At 49.4% G+C, this 14122-nt stretch overlaps 1 protein-coding gene across 1 annotated transcript in view; it reads right to left on the bottom strand.

Annotated features, from left to right (window-relative positions):
• The window catches only part of grin3bb (glutamate receptor, ionotropic, N-methyl-D-aspartate 3Bb), a 108301-nt gene that overhangs the window by 32491 nt on the left and 61688 nt on the right, over positions 1-14122 (bottom strand). Inside the window, exon 3 of the mRNA XM_086004820.1 lies at positions 2753-3800. Within this exon, the coding sequence (XP_085860946.1) occupies positions 2753-3800 (1048 nt within the window). The remainder of the gene's footprint in view (positions 1-2752; positions 3801-14122) is intronic.

The raw sequence follows: 14122 nt of genomic DNA, 5'->3' as shown, positions 1-14122 counted from the left end.
TGATGCCTCCGATTCTGCAGGTGCAGGACGATGCCCCGATTCAGTGCAGCCCCCATAGTCTCTTCTAAATTGATGCAAGGTCAAATCAAAAAGAACCTGTAAAGTGCTGCTCAGTACCCAAAACTACTTCACAGAGCGTTGAATCTCTCCAGAATCTCTCTCGCTCTCTCTCAGAATGAATGGTGCAAAAACGTCTCTGACAAAAAAGGCAGGAAGAGGCCGCCTTTAAATAGCACTCCCTCAGCCCCTTCCTGACTGCAAAACGTTCCCCATTACCTGTCGTTGCTAGTGGCAGGCGGAAAGGAAGGGGGCGCCACTCAATATCCGGTCTGGGGTGCTACCGGGGCGTTGCACGCTCGACTGACGTCACGATCTGCGAGCCCAGGAGATCATGGCGGTAGTGTTTAGCGCTGCTGCAAAATGTCTGGTCAATTTTGCAAACATCGCTGCGCCCGGGCGCTAGTTTCTTTGCGCCCCAGAAGGCGCTAATCAACCGAATTTTCCCCCCAGTGGGTGTTAAATTTGGGAACGCCCACTGTTAGGTGCCTCACCCTGCCCTAAGTGCAGGGTTATTACCCTGTGCACAAATGGGGAGGTCCGAGGAGTCCCGGATATTGTGCCTTGGACCTCAATACAATGAAGGCGGCGCTTTTGGAAGAGACAGGACAAGGTATGTGCTCCAAGTTTGGTAGCGCCGCAGCACACGGGTAAGTGGTCGGGTCTTTGGACTTGTTGTCGTGGGGTCGGAGAGAGGTCGGGGGCCTCGGACATGTCATGGGAGTCGGAGAGGGCTCGGGGGGCTGTGGACTTGTCGCGGGGGTCGAGTAGGGTCGGGAGGGGTCTTTGGACGTCGCAGGGGTCGGATAGGGATCAGGGGCTTCGGACATGTTGCGGGGTTCGGGGAGGGATCGGGGGTCGGGTAGGGATCAGGGGCCTCGGACATGTTGTCGCGGGGGTCGGGGAGGGATCGAGGGTCTTTGGACATGTTGCGGGGTTCGGGGAGGGATCGGGGGTCTTTGGACTTGTCGCGGGGGTCGAGTAGGGTCGGGAGGGGTCTTTGGACGTCGCAGGGGTCGGATAGGGATCAGGGGCTTCGGACATGTTGTCGCAGGGGTCGGGGAGGGATCGAGGGTCTTTGGACTTGTCGCGGGGGTCGAGTAGGGTCGGGAGGGGTCTTTGGATGTCGCAGGGGTCGGATAGGGATCAGGGGCTTCGGACATGTTGTCGCGGGGGTCGGGGAGGGATCGAGGGTCTTTGGACATGTTGCGGGGTTCGGGGAGGGATCGGGGGTCGGGTAGGGATCAGGGGCCTCGGACATGTTGTCGCGGGGGTCGGGGAGGGATCGAGGGTCTTTGGACATGTTGCGGGGTTCGGGGAGGGATCGGGGGTCTTTGGACTTGTCGCGGGGGTCGGGTAGGGATCAGGGGCCTCGGACATGTTGTCGCGGGGGTCGGGGAGGGATCAGGGGCCTCGGACATGTTGTCGCAGGGGTCGGGGAGGGATCGAGGCCACCTCAGTGCATGCCAATGTTAGAGTGGGGATCTGAAGCATGCATTAGGCCCTTTATTTGCATATGTAAAGGGCCTAACGCCGGCTTCAGGCGGGGGTAAAGGATGCCTCTTGTTTGTCCTTACCCAATATGGCAGGTTACGCACTTGCAGTTGGAAATGTGCACGCGCTTCCTGCTCGCCGTTTTGGGGCCTTAGGAGGTCAGGCAGCACCTGAAAAACAGGCACTGCCCAACTTAACCCCCAGTGACTTTTCAAGAAGCCAATTAAATCCTTTCCTCATCCTCAGACAGCAGCAGTTCACAAATCAAATGACGCAGTGTTTTTGTCAAAAGTTGAAAAGAAACAGTTCTTCCTGTGGTAAATCTGTTAATTTAAATAATGGGCTCAGTGCTCCAACTCTCTGGGATGATAAATAGATTTGCTCTAAAATTGATGTTCATGATGTAAATCAGGGCTCAGTTCAGACTCTGAGAAGCATTTGCAAATATTAATGGATTGTGTTTCTTCTGATGGGGACAGAATCAGACATTTCAGTAAACAACTTTCTAAAATTAGTAGAATTGACTGGTGAGTCCAGTGAAATTGCAAATAGTGAGCTCCCATGACAGCTCGGCGATAAATGTCCAGACGGGTGTAGTACTGATGTAAACAGAACAGGAAGGTCCAAGTTTCCCTCTCTGGTCTGTACTGAGCTGAGCTAGGAGTGGAGAGGGCTACAGGTGGCCTCATGTCCCTGGATAAGGAAGGGAAATCATCCACGGTTTCCTGTTTCTATTGGCTATCCAGCAACTCAGCCTGGTTGTTTGACTAAAGGTGTTGGGGCATTACAGCCGATCTAGATCCTACTTCACCCAACGTCCGCACATGCACTTTCGAGCAGAGGTCACTGGATAGTGATCTGCAGCAGGAGCCCAGATAGATCAATTTTTCTCCTCCCTAGTCCAGAGCACTGAGGCCAGAACCCCCACTGCCACCCAGACCAGGTTCAGCTAACTCAGCATGGAGCCAGGAGTGCCCTTGGATGCTTTTAAGGTGCACTTAAAATAAAATTTTAAACAATCAAATCTCCCTCTTGATGTCTGACCAGGGATGTGAGAGACAGGAAGTGGAACTAATCATACGATTGCCATTTTAATTTTATGGACATATATTTGATATCCTCTTAAAAAAAGTCTCTGGAATTACATTGTTAAATGTATTTCCATTTTCCTTTCAAATAAAATGTTCTGAAACCTTCTTACCTTATCATCGTGAATCCCAGAAAGTTCCTCAAAGGTTTTCTCTCCGACCATAACAGCTGCCAGGTTAGCTGTATAACTGGATAAGACAAGGAGGCAGAAGATCGCCCAGAGGTTCATTAAGAAACGCCCAGTCCAACATTTAGGGATTTTACTGGAAACCGTCCTTCCAAAGAGGATTGCATAACACAAGTTAAGAGCTGAGGAATACGAGAACACTTTTATTCTGTTTCTTCCATTGGGGGTCATTCCGAAAGGACTTTTCCACTCGTAAAGTGTGAGAAACAAAGCCGTGAGGTGGAGTGCCACGAAAATCCCAACCCACATTGACCAGTGCAATGGCCACATAAAAGCGCCAATGGGAGCTGCTGTATCCTTTGACCTCACAAGAATGCCTAAACTGGTGGAGTAGAAGGGGCTGGTGAAATCTATCACCCTGCTGCGCGCTGAATTGATGCTAAAGGACGTGACGGCCATGTGGGCCGCTCCGCTGAGGAGATCGCCCACCAATCCTGTCCATCTGCCATTTTTCCAGGCACCATACTTCCCATCTCCAACAATGTACAGGTCAAACTCAAAACCGAGGTCGTCCGACAGCTGCTCCAGGAGGTCCATGCAATAACCATAGCAACATTTCTTGTACTCTGTTGGCACTGATCCATTTTCATCGTTCAGCTCCTCAAACAGCCGTGCCAGCTCAGTGGGGTCTTTGGTGTGAGGGTCCAAGCACAGGCGGCCTGCCGGACAATTGCCGTCACGGTCAACCTCCCTGGTGAAAACAAAGGGCAGCTCTACCAAGGTGACGACCCGGAGCTTGGAGTGAGATGAGCTGCTCTCCTCGTTCATTTCATTTTGGATTCTGTTGGGCCATATGCCTCGTTCAATCTCGATTTTCTGTCGGTTCCATTTGCCGACTCTGACCCAGGTGGGTTTACCCAATGGGTCCTGCCGCAGGTTCCAGATATGGTAACGGTGGTCGCTGCGAATGTGAGATGTCTCCTGTACGTGGATGTAACCCGTCACCCCATCAAATGACGTGTTTGCCAAAAACCTGGGGGGGGGGGGAAAGTGGGGAAAAAACTTAACAACAACAACTTGCCCTTATATAGTGCCTTTAACATAGTAAAACGGCCCAAGGCGGCTTCATCATACAAAACACCAAGCCCCATTGAATGATATTCAGACAGGTGACCAAAAGCTTGGTCAAAGAGGTAGGTTTTAAGGAGCATCTTAAAGGAGGAAAGAGAGTTTTAGGGAGGGAATTCCAGAGCTTAGGGCCCAGGCAGCTGAAGGCACGGCCACCAATGGTGCGGCAAAGGAAAATGGGGAAGCACAAAAGGCCAGGCTTGGAGGAATGCAGAGTTCTCAGAGGGTTGTAGAGCTGGAGGAGGTTACAGAGATAGGGAGGGGCGAGGCTAAGATGGATTTGAACACAAGGATAAGAATTTTAAATTTGAAGCGTTGCTGGACCGGGAGCCAATGTAGATCAATGAGCACAGGGGTGATGGGTGAACGGAACTTGCTGCGAGTTAGGATAAGGACAGCAGAGTTTAGGATGAGCTAATGTTTACGGAGGGTGGAAGACTGGAGCCTGGCCAGGAGAGCGTTGGAATATGGAGGTAACACTAGCATGGATGAGGGTTTCAGCAGCAGATGGGCTGAGGCAGGAGTGGACACAGGCAACACTTTACATTGTGATTATTACCAACGTTTAAGTAATCTAAACATAATACATATGAACACACAAAGAGAAGTGTGAGAAAAGACCATCAGACCCACCAATGTTAATCCTGTCATTTAGACATATAACTTTATGTATTGCCCTCCCCAATAACTAGTGGAAGCTAATTACTGGGGAGGGCGGTGGGGGGGGGAGGTGAAGGCAAAGAAAGAGGAAAAAAACTGTGGCCAATTTCATGGAAAATGTCTCACAGACTCCCTAAGATAATCAAGCTCATGCCACATCACTAGTTGTACTTAAACTAACTTACCATCCCCCATCTAACCAATTTTTCTCAATCTCCTTACAGGGCAATACAGAACTAGGAAACGACCATCTCTATCTACTTGACCAGTCCCAAAAGTCACAGATTTCTGATACCCTTCATTAGCCCGGTCAGTCAGAAATCTAGCCATCATCCTCTTAAAATTTCCAATACCCTCCACTTCCCTGGGCTGCCTAATCCACACTGTCACCTCACAATCAGTTCAGATCTCTGAGCATGGAACTTCATTTATGACATTTCAAATCCAAAATTCTCAGCTGTGACGACTCACGTGGAAGAATATCCCACTTGCTGCCTAGGACACACACAGGAGGAATGGCCACTTGGGTAAGCTACTGGAGGCCAGCCCATGCCCATGGATCCCAAACCCCGGAGAGAATGAGTGTCTTCAGGACAGTGGGGGAGGGGGCGGGCAGGGGGGTGGGTAGAACCTGAAACCACACCCGCCTCCCACCACCACACACAAAAACATTGAATGGGTAAAAATGCAATTTACATTTCAAATGTAATTTTTAAAAATGTTATTGAAACCCCAGCTGAAGGGCCGAGGTCCCAGTGTAAGACGCGAGGAAAGCCGAAAAGAGCAAGAGGGAAAACAAGGTAAAAACCGGATGGATGTAAAATATGGATATTGCAGCCAAGCCAGCTGAGCATTTAAGAGGGAATAAGATAAAACATTTGAGAAGGGAAAATATTAAAGGATACAGAGAAAGAGCAAGGTGACGGGATTAGGGTAACTCCAGTGTGGAGCCATGGGGGCTCATATGCCCTCTCTCAGTGCTGAATGTTCAGTGATTCTAAATCGGGAAATTGTGATTAGGCGGCACTAGGCTTGGTGTTTAAAAGCCGGCAGATTGCAGGATGAAGGGAAGACTGAGGGAGCTGAGGAGTTCCACCATTTTGGGGTCCTGGAAAAGGGCAAGTGAGAGTAGGAAAATGGTGTGATGAATCTTGATGTCAATAGAGTGAAGATACGTGCAGGAGGAAAAGTGCGTAGGATGGGGGAGTTTTAAACAGTGCACAGCAGGAACAGAGGAAAACACGAACCTGCACAATAGGGACAACTTCTTCTGTTTATTTGTAGTGAAATGGTGAATTGTAAATGGTTGTATAAAGAACAATTTTGCTATGAGCAACAAAGGGTGGAAATCTTCCTCTGCGCACAGAGCAACTGATGGCTCGTCACTGCCGGTAGCTGGAAGAGTAAAATAGTTTGAACTGGTGGATCTCCCACAACCATTATCTAATTGCAGAGATGGGACAGTTTGGGTTGGTGTCCCTTTTTTAAAATTCACTCTCAGGATGTGGGCATCGCTGGCAAGATCAGCATTTATTCCCCATCCCTAGTTGCGCTAGAGGAGGTGGTGAGCCTTCTTGAACCGCTGCAGTCCGTTTGGTGAAGGTGCTCCCACAATGCTCTTAGGTGGGGAGTTCCAGGACTTTGACCCAGCGACGATGAAGGAACGGTGATAAATGTCCAAATCGGGATGACTTGGAGGTAATGGTGTTCCCAAGCACCTGCTGCCCTTGTCCTTCTAGGTGGTGGAGCTCACAGGTTTGGGAGGTGCTCCTCCATCTCCTGCCCCGGCTGCTGAATTTCCCACACCTGCTATCAGTGGCAGGGTAAGAAAATCTATGGACGCGATCTTGCCAGCCCTGGGGAGGTGAGTATAGAGGCGGGACTGCCGGGAAAATGGCAGAATCTGGGGGAGGGTGCCCATCCCAACCCCAACCCGCCTCCGTGCCATCTTGCCAGGAGGCAGGTAGCCGACCCGCGCCAGGTCCTGTCTCCTTGGAGGTGGGAAGGGGATTGCAGTCACTTAACTGCCTGTTAACAAGTAGTTAACAGGCGGATAAGAGGATTATCCCCTTTTTACCCACACAAGTGCGGGCTTCCCGAAGGCTGCGAACCCCGCCAGGGTCACCGAGGCGAGCAATGGGTCTGCAGGGGTCGGAGGGGTGCAAAAGTGCGCTGTGAAGGTTAGTGATGGGTGCAAGTGTGGAGAGATGAGTATGTGAGGTGAGTGGAAAGTGATAGTAAATGTTTACTTACCTTTGTTTCTTCCTGCAGGCTTTAAGAGTTGGGGATGCGGAGAGTCTCGCATCTCACTGGCAGAGATGACAGATGGCTGCTGCATTCTCCAATGCAACAACCATCTAATTTCTGCTAAAGAAAGAGGTTTGATGTGTCTTGAATTCAAGAACTCATCAAACTACAGAGAATGTCAGTGTTTGGCAGCTTCACATTTTTGACAGATGAAACGTCATACGTTGACGTTCTCTGTAATCGGCTTTCCCTTAACTGGCCTGCTAAGCCCGCTGGGTGGGCTTAACAAGGTCAATCAAGGGAAAATAGCGCAGGGTGGCCAGAAGTCAATGGAGGTGGGACTAAAACCCGACAAGTGGGAGTCCCGCCTCCAAAAGCTCCCCATTGGCAAAATCCAGCCCTGTGTGTGGGACCTTGACAGCTACTAGCCGCTGGGAAGCAGGATGTACTGGATTGTGCTGCTCCATGTCCTCCTCCAGTTTGGCGAGAGGGGGGAGACTGGAGTGCAGTAGGACAACCTGAAGTTCTTTGCACCCCACCATCCAGATAACTAAGTTCAAATGAGGATTGGGTAAAGCTGGCTGTTAAGAGTTACTGAGATGAAGGGGTCAATTTTAACTCAGGTGCAGGGAATTGTCGGGTTCCCTGAATTTAGTGTTTCCCACACAAATCTAAATGGGTCTGTGAGATTGATGCAATTTTAACTCAATTGGCCAATTGATTTCCAGTGTGTGGGAACCCTTGGCAATTGAGTATTTCCAGTCAGAAAGTCGCAGAATATGACATCATCATTGCTGCTGCTTTTAAGGTCCACAGCAAGCCTTGCATCTTCTGCAGGCTTCCAAACTTTACCATTAAGATGGCACGGGAGCCTGCAGGAGCAATGGCCAGCGGGAGGGCAAGAGCTGCCCCAAAATTTGATGAGGCTTCACTCCAGGCATTGCTGGATGGTGCTAGGGCCCACAGGGAGGTCCTGTTCCCTTCTTCAGGGAGGAAGAGGCCTCCCAGTCAGACCAAGGCTGTGTGGCTACAGGTGGCTGGGGAATTCAACTCCTTGGGGCTCACACGACGCACCTGGATGCAGTGCAGGAAAAGATTCCATGACCTTCATCGCACTGGAAAAGTAAGTATGAAGTTTCCATCACCCTCAATCTGATCCCCATTGCCTTTTGTTGTATCCGTGTGTTAATGGAGACACGGAATGCAGGAGTTGGTTTCACAGGTGTTTACTGAACAAAGTCTGGAGGTGAACTAACAGATACAAGACACTATACAGGCTTATATAGCCCGAGTGGCCATTACCGGCATTACAGTACACAGGGGGCTCTTAAAGGCACATACACCACAATTCCTCCCCTTTTAGACAACCAGTACATAACATTTTAAGTAATCATTAATTAACATGTTACAAGAACAATAATCTACACATTTGCTGCAGTTAATCAATTATAAGTCAGTCTCTCTGGAGGCTTCCTGACTCGGTCCGGATAACGCCTCGGTGGGTGGTGTAGTAGTTTTTGGTGGTGTAGTAGGTTCTTTTGGCAAGGTCGATTCGGCTTGAATGCCAGTGTCGGGTTCATCTGGTTCCAGTATCACCGGATCGGAGATAGATACTATGGGTATCTCTGCTTCATCATTAGGCGTATAGAGTTGTGGTGTAGGTTGTCGCTTTTTGGATGACTCTATGATCTGGTCAGCATGGCGCCTTATTATGCTTTCTCCAATGTCCATGGTATACATCAGCGGTCCTAGTCGTGTGCAAATAGTTCCAGGCTGCCATTTCTCGGTACGGTAGTCCCGGGCCAAAACTTGTTGACCTATCTGGAAGGTTCTAGTTGGCCTTTCATTCATGCCTTGAAATTGCCGGTTCTCCACGTCCCTTCTGATGTTTGGCTTGATCAAATCCAGCCGGCATCTTAGGCTTCTATTGAAGAACATCATGGCGGGAGTTTGGTTTGTAACCACATGTGTTGCATTCCTGTACGCAAACAAGAAGTTATCTACCTTATGCTGTAGATTTATGTCTTCATTACCCATGGCCTTTATGGCCTTCTTGAAGGTCTGGACAAACCTTTCAGCCAATCCATTGCTGGCGGGATGGTATGGGGCGGACGTGTACTGCTTAACCCCATTGTTTTTTTAAGTACTTCCTGAATTCTTCGGACACAAATTGCGGTCCATTATCAGAACAGATCTGTTCAGGCAGCCCATTCCTGGCAAATATGGTCCTTAATACTGTGATGGTTTTTTCCGTGGTGGTGGAGGACATCTTTATTACCTCCGGCCACTTGGAGTGTGCATCAACCGCGATTAAGAACATTGAGTCCATAAATGGACCAGCAAAGTCGATGTGTACCCTTTGCCATGGAGATGAGGGCCACTCCCATGGATGTAGAGGGGCTTGTGGTGGGGCGTTTTGGACCTTCTGGCATCCTAGGCAGCTCTTGGTCATTTCTTCGATGTCTCCATCGATACCTGGCCACCACACAAACGCTCTGGCTAGGTTCTTCATTTTCACTCCACCCAGATGCCCCTCGTGAAGCTCCTTTAGCACTTTATCCTGGAGTTTGGGTGGAATCACCACTCTGGATCCACACATCAAGGTTCCTCGGCACACTGATAGCTGTTCTCTTCTTTGCGAGAATGCTGGCAACAATGGTTCGCCATGTGCTGGCCATCTCTTCACCGTTAAATCGTAGACTCGTGAGAGAGTCGGGTCATTTCTCGTTTCCTTTTCAATGGCAGAATTTGTTACTGGTAGACATTCCACTATGGTTGAGTGGAACATCTCCACTGGGTCCACTGTAGGTGCCTCTTCTACCGTTGGCAACGGTAGGCGCGATAAACCGTCAGCATTCCCATGCTGTTTTGATCCTTTGTATTCTATGTCATATTGGTGTGCCCCTAGGAAAAGGGACCACCTCTGTAGCCTTTGCGCTGTCATAATGGGAACACCCTTTTTAGGGTTGAATATGGAGACGAGGGGTTGATGGTCAGTCAACAAGGTAAATTTTTGTCTGTGTAGGTAATGGTTGAATTTCTTCACTCCCCATACCAGGCTGAGTGCTTCCCTGTCGATCTGGGCATAGTTACGCTCAGCTGAGTTCAATGAGCGTGACACAAAAGCTATCGGCCGCTCCGAGCCATCAGGGAATCTATGCGATAATACCGCTACTACGCCGTAAGGGGATGCATCGCACGCCAGTCTGATTGGCAGTGATGGGTTGTAATGAGCCAAAACTTCCTTGGACGTGATCAAGCCTTTGCATTTATGGAAGGCACGTTTACAGTCTTCGCTCCATTTCCAAATTACTCCCGTTTGTAGCAGTTCGTTAAGAGGGTGCAGAAGAGTTGACAAGTTCGGTAAAAATTTATGATAGTAATTTATCAATCCCAGGAACGACCTTAATTGTGAGACATTTTCAGGTGCTGGGGCTTTTATGACCGCTTCAACTTTTTCAGGTGACTTATGCAACCCTTCCTCGTTAATTATGTGGCCACAATATGATATTTGTTTCTGGAAAAATTCGCACTTGTGGCGATTTGCTCATAGGCCCCGTTCTTTCAGCCTAGTGAGCACCTGCTCCAAATTGGCAAGGTGCTCGTTGTCGTTTTCTCCTGTTACAAGGATGTCGTCTAGGTAGCACTGAGTCCCCGGAATCCCTTGGAGGACTTGCTCCATAGCTCTTTGCCAGATAGCTGGAGCTGATGCTACTCCGAAAACCAGTTGATTGTACTGGTATAGGCCGTTGTGTGTATTTATCGTGAGATACTTTTTAGAGGCCTCTTCAACCTCCATCTGTAGATATGCTTGTGCCAAGTCAATTTTGGTGAAACGTTTCCCTCCGGATAGTGAGGCGAAAATATCTTCTATCCTCGGAAGAGGATACTGTATCGTGTGAAGGACCGGGTTTACAGTCACCTTGAAGTCCCCACAGATGCGAATTTTTCTCTGTTCTTCAGATTTATCATTATTCAACGTTTTCTTCATGACCGGGACGATGGGTGTTGCCCACTCGCTCCAATCTATCTTGGATAATACACCTGCCTTTTCCAAATTCTCCAGCGCTGCCTCGACTGCTGGACGAATTGCGTATGGCACCGGCCTTGCCTTAAAAAACTTGGGAATTGCCGCATCTTCCACTTTTATTGAGGCGGTGACGCCTTTCAAGGTTCCTAGTTCCTGTTGAAACACTTCCTTGGCATTGGCCAAGATGTCTTTTAATCGTTCAGGTATGATGTCATCATCATTTTTTTTCTTACTGGTCACCGTCAGTGCCTGAATGGAGTGCCAGTCTAAACGTATCTTCCTGATCCATTCACGTCCCAACAGCGGTGGACCACCATCTTGCAGAACGTATAAATACAACTTCTGTATTTCCTTGCCGTTGTATACAACAGGCACCCTTATTTTCCCTTTGGGGTATACTTTCTGCCCCGTATATGTTTTCAAGATAATGGATGTGTCTTTCAAAGGTATATGCGGAAATAGCCGCTCGTAATCCCGTCGACTCATGACGGTCAGAGCCGATCCTGTATCTAGCTCCATTTTAACTGGGGACCCCGCTATCGTGAGGGTAACCCAAATGGTCTGGTAATCTTCTTTGACAATTACATTATGTAATTTGAGACAGCTTAGTCTCTTGTTTCCGGAGTCGCTATCGCTCTTCTGGTCTTCGGAGCTACTGTCCGTCATCATTTGTACCTTTCTGTACTTTTCCTTACTGATTTTTTTCCTGTCCGTGGATTTTTTGTTTCCAGATCGGCATACACGTGCAATGTGTCCAATCTTTCCGCATTGCCTGCATGCTTTGTCCTTGAACCAGCAGTCCCTCTGGTCATGGGTGGATCTGCCGCAGCAATAACATCTCTCGAAACCCTGTGTCATTTCATGGGTGCCGAAGTCCTGTGGCTTTTGCTGTATCTCTGCAGCTCCTCTTGCGGCTGCTTCATATGATACAGCCACACTGAAAGCCTTGTCCAGTGTCAAATCTTTCTCAGAAAGTAGCCTTTTCTGTGTTCCTTCACTTAGGAGACCGCAGACGAATTTGTCTCGAAGAGAATCTGCCAGTCCTGCCCCGAATTGGCAGTGCTTAGACAGCTTCCTTAATTCGGTAAGGTAATCAGCGTTACTTTCATTCTTGTGCTGATTCCTCCTGAAGAATTTGAATCGTTCCGCTATCAGCAGCGGTGTTGGGTTTAAGTGCTCCTGTAGGGTATCAACAATCTCCTTAAAATTCTTGTCCTTCGGTTTGGCTGGAGTGATTAAGTTTCGTAACAGCCCGTATGTCCTTGCGCCCATTAGATTTAGAAGTACTGATGCCTTTTTATCATTCTCTATTTCATTTGCTGTGCAATATACCTCCACTCTTTCCACATGTGGTCCAATCCTCTATATCGCTATCGAAATCAGTAATATTGCCAGTCATAGGCATCCTGAAAAAAAAATGGCGCCTCCCGCGCTTTCCTTTCTTCCCCGCAGAAAAAAAATGGCGCCTCCCGCGCTTTCCCGCCGCTGCCGCTTCTGACAACGCTGTTCTCCGCGGTTTTTATTTACATAGGTATTTTTAATAGGTGGAGACTCGTTCCCGCCGGACTCTCTGGGACTTTTCCCTCCCTTTGCTTGGTCCGAACGCCGACCTGCTTTGCAGCGCCGGCCGTCTCCCGAGTGCTCCACCCTCTGTCTCCGTTTGCCTCCGCCTTCGCTGCTCGGCCCTGCTGCAGAGCCAGCCGATGGAACCCCAGCCCGCCGTCCAGGAAGGATTATTGCAGTACCTGCCACCAGCTCGGCTAGCTGGTGAAACCACAGTTTTTTAAATTTTTTTCTTTCTTGTTTTTCTTTGACTTTCGTCTGAGGAATCGACCTCCTTGAGGTGCTGCTGAATTGCAGGTAAGTCCGTTTCCAATTCGTCGCCACTGTTGTATCCGTGTGTTAATGGAGACACGGAATGCAGGAGTTGGTTTCACAGGTGTTTACTGAACAAAGTCTGGAGGTGAACTAACAGATACAAGACACTATACAGGCTTATATAGCCCGAGTGGCCATTACCGGCATTACAGTACACAGGGGGCTCTTAAAGGCACATACACCACACCTTTCCTCACCAGCACTCAGCTTTAGCAATCTCTTCCTCCACATCCCACTTGACACTCACATCCATGCACCCTTAGCCATTCCCTCTCTCTCTCTATGCTCACATTCACCCAACTATTCGACCATGCAGCCCTCACACTCCCTCTCACTCTGATGCTTTGAACACAACTGACAACACATAGGGAGGGCCCTTGGTCTTGCAACCTCACTCCATCTTTGTCTCCTTCTAAGTATCTATGCTATGCAATCTCTGCACTCACTCCTTCATTCTCACTCAACCTCCCCTTGTCTCCCTCATTGCAGGAAAAGAGAGCTCACAACAGGAGAGAGCGAGCCAGGACAGGAGGAGGGCCACCCTCATTAGCCCAGCTCACCCCCTGGGAGGAAGCCGTCCTGGAGATCGTCGGGGCTGACAGAGATGCGGAAGTTGGGGAAGGACAGACAGGTGCATCCCCGCAAGCTGGTGACAGAATAGTTTTCCATCTCTCTCATTGGCATTGCATGAGTCGCTGATAATGATTCTGAAGCTACATCATATGGACTTATGATCATCTGCAAAATGCAATGTGCATGTAGCCTTGACATCACATCTCTAACTTTTTCCTTGACTCCCCCACAGGACCATCGAGAGCCCCCATCCCCAGTGTGCAGGAGGAAGAGCCTGAGATGCCAAACTCCTCAGAGGAATCTGCAACTTCTGAGGGCGCAGCGTCAGCAGAAATAAGCGCACCCAGCACCAGCGCAGACACTCACACCTCGATGGGACCTTCGGGACATAGAGTAGAGTTGTCACCTGGTGTATCACAGCTCACAAGTGAGCATCAGCAGATTGTGGAGACAGGGACAGCAGTGGAGAGTCCTCGTCGGAGGCCGCAAGACTCTGCCAGCTCGGCTCCGCTGCATGTCGACCCTCTGCCTCTGGGTCCATCCGTAAGATCAAAGGTGATGGAACTCCATGCACAGATGCAGGAGTCTCTGGCAGGTTTTGTCTCCAGGGTCACTGCGAGTGTGGAGCGAATGGAGGAGTCCATAGCAAACATGAGCAGAGCCTTTGTGGAGTCAGTGGCGCATGAACGCATCAACACGGAAAGGATGGCTACCTACGTGGAAATGATTGCTGCCTCCGTGGTAAAGCTGGCTATGGTAGAGGATAGGATGGCTGTGGTAGAGGAGAGGAGGGCTACGGTAGAGGAGAGGAGGGCTACGGCCATGGAGGAGGTTAGTCG

This window comes from Somniosus microcephalus, chromosome 13, assembly GCF_052327205.1.
Source record: "Somniosus microcephalus isolate GS21.2 chromosome 13, FLI_Smic_1.0, whole genome shotgun sequence".
In the NCBI taxonomy this organism is placed as follows: domain Eukaryota; kingdom Metazoa; phylum Chordata; class Chondrichthyes; order Squaliformes; family Somniosidae; genus Somniosus; species Somniosus microcephalus.
The sequence above is the reverse complement of the archived record's forward strand: the minus strand, read 5'-3'. Positions and strand labels throughout refer to the sequence as shown.